Source organism: Babylonia areolata, chromosome 27, assembly GCF_041734735.1.
Source record: "Babylonia areolata isolate BAREFJ2019XMU chromosome 27, ASM4173473v1, whole genome shotgun sequence".
NCBI classification, from domain to species: domain Eukaryota; kingdom Metazoa; phylum Mollusca; class Gastropoda; order Neogastropoda; family Buccinidae; genus Babylonia; species Babylonia areolata.
This window is the reverse complement of record NC_134902.1, coordinates 25,914,725-25,917,224: the sequence shown is the minus strand read 5'-3', so window position 1 is coordinate 25,917,224 and position 2,500 is coordinate 25,914,725. Positions and strand designations below refer to the sequence as shown.

General features: G+C 42.2%; 1 protein-coding gene across 1 annotated transcript in view; it reads right to left on the bottom strand.

Annotated features, from left to right (window-relative positions):
• The window catches only part of LOC143301040 (uncharacterized), a 16,337-nt gene that overhangs the window by 1,582 nt on the left and 12,255 nt on the right, over positions 1 to 2,500 (bottom strand). Inside the window, exons 6-7 of the mRNA XM_076615043.1 lie at positions 1,961 to 2,048; positions 1 to 11 (exon numbers count right to left, since the gene is read on the bottom strand). The exon at positions 1 to 11 is cut by the window's left edge and continues 100 nt beyond it. Coding sequence (XP_076471158.1) covers positions 1 to 11; positions 1,961 to 2,048 — 99 coding nt within the window. The remainder of the gene's footprint in view (positions 12 to 1,960; positions 2,049 to 2,500) is intronic.

Here is a 2,500-nt window from a genome sequence, read left to right as displayed (position 1 = left end):
GAAGTCACAGCCTGAAATGTTTCAAATTAATGTTGTTGTTCATTGCCTGTTTATTGCACGTCACAAACGCGTGTCTCAATAATAATCCAAGGGGCAATATGCTACTAATAGTCGGTTAAAATATAAACACTTGTTGTCTATCAGGATATACAACATGAGGGTTTTGCTCTTATTCGTTAATGTTTTTGTTTGTTTTGGGTTGTTGTTTTTTTTGTTTTTTTTGTTTTTGTTTTTTGTTTTTTTTTGGGGGGTGGGCGGGGGGGGGGGGGGGGGTTTGGTTTTCTTTTTCTTTTTCTTTTTTTTCTTTTTTTTAAGCCATTCATTATCTTTCACACTGGGATGCATTTGGAATCCCTATAAACAAAATATACGACGAATATTATTTAAGAGATTATGACGCCAACAGAAATTGATATGGAGCGATACTTTTGATGAAAAATAGATAGATAAATGAATAAATAAGTAATTAAACAAAAGCTACTTAAGCTGGGCTATCAATGACATGATTCGATTTCATTCCATTTGACCTTATGTATGAATTACTATATGAAAATCAAACATATATAATAATATCATTTTATGAACGCCTCTGCTCCATGTACCCAAACCAGAAGCAGCTACCTCGATAAGGCGTATGTATGAATGCGTTTATGTATGTATATCAATGCATGTATGTATGTATGCATGTATTTGCCATGTGTGTGTGGCGGGGTGTTAGCGAGTATCCGAGGCATTCGTGTGAATGTACGTGGTTGAGTGTGTGTTGCAGGAATGCGTTTCTCTGGAGGGCGTGACGGGTGTGCGGGTGGTTTCCAATGTTCATTTGCGTGAGTGTATTTTATTCTGGCACGTGCTTCTGTGTGTGTGTGGGGGGGGGGGGGGGAGGGGGATGTGGGGGTGGGTGGGCGGGGTATTGATAGGGGAGGCGTGGAGTGGGGAACGAAATGTAAAGCGCTTTGAGCAGTAGTTCTGATGAAAAGCGCTTTATGGATGTTCATTATTATTATTGTTATTATCGCTTTATGGATGTCCATTATTATTATTATTATTATTATTATTATTATTATTATTATTATTATTATTAGTAGTAGTAGTAGTAGTAGTAGTAGCACTAGTTGCAGTAGTAGTATCATTATCACTATCATTATTATTATTACTATCATTATTATTATTATTATTATTATTGTTATGTAAGTATGTGTTTATCCATGTACATATGTATTGTTCTGTGCTGTGCTGTGCTGTGCTGTGCTACGTTGTGCTGTGCTTGCTGTATTGCGTTGTGCTGTGCTGTGCTGTGCTGTGCTGCGTTGTGTTGTGCTGTGCTGTATTGTGCTGCTTTGTGCCGAGCTGTGTTGTGCTGTGCTGTGCTGTGCTGCATTGCGTTGTGCTGTGGTGTGGTGTGCTGTTTTGTACTGCGTTGTAATGAGCTGTGTTGTGCTGTGCTGTGCTGTGCTGCATTGCGTTGTGCTGTGGTGTGGTGTGCTGTTTTGTACTGCGTTGTAATGAGCTGTGTTGTGCTGTGCTGTGCTGTGCTGCATTGCGTTGTGCTGTGGTGTGGTGTGCTGTTTTGTACTGCGTTGTAATGAGCTGTGTTGTGCTGTGCTGTGCTGTGCTGCATTGCGTTGTGCTGTGGTGTGGTGTGCTGTTTTGTACTGCGTTGTAATGAGCTGTGTTGTGCTGTGTTGTGCTGTGCTGTGGTGTGCTGTGTTGTGCTGTGCTGTGCTGTGCTGTGCTGTGCTGTACTGTGCTGCGTTGTGCTGTGCTGTGCTGTGCTGCATTGCGTTGTGCTGTGGTGTGGTGTGCTGTTTTGTACTGCGTTGTAATGAGCTGTGTTGTGCTGTGTTGTGCTGTGCTGTGGTGTGCTGTGTTGTGCTGTGCTGTGCTGTGCTGTGCTGTACTGTGCTGCGTTGTACTATGCTGTGCTGCGCTGTGCTGTGCTGTGCTGTGTTCGACCTACTTGGATCCTCGCAGCGCCCTTCACTGAGGAGAACTGAAAACAATCGGACCTCCTTGCTTGCCCCACCTGCTTTCGCTCGGATCTTCACCTGTACACATAAGTGGTTTGTGTCTCTGTTGCTATCGTTGCTGTTGTTGTTAATGCTGGTGCTGCTGGTGCTTTAATTGTTGTTATTGCTGTTGTTGTTATTGTTATCATTGTTGTTGTTGCACTTGCTGTTGTTGTTGTCGTTGCCGATGCTACTATTACTGTTGTTGTTGTTGCTTCTGCTGCTGCTGCTTTTATTGTTGTTATTGCTGTTGTTGTTGTTGTTATCATTGTTGTTGTTGCTATTGCTGTTGTTGTTGTCGTTGCTGATGCTACTATTACTGTTGTTGTTGTTGTTGTTGCTTCTGCTGCTGCTGCTTTTATTGTTGTTATTGCTGTTGTTGTTGTTGTTGTTGTTGTTGCTGTTGTTGTTGTAGTTGCTGGTGCTGCTGTTACTATTGCTGTGTTGTTGTTGCTTCTGCTGCTGCTGCTGCTTTTATTGTTGTTATTGCT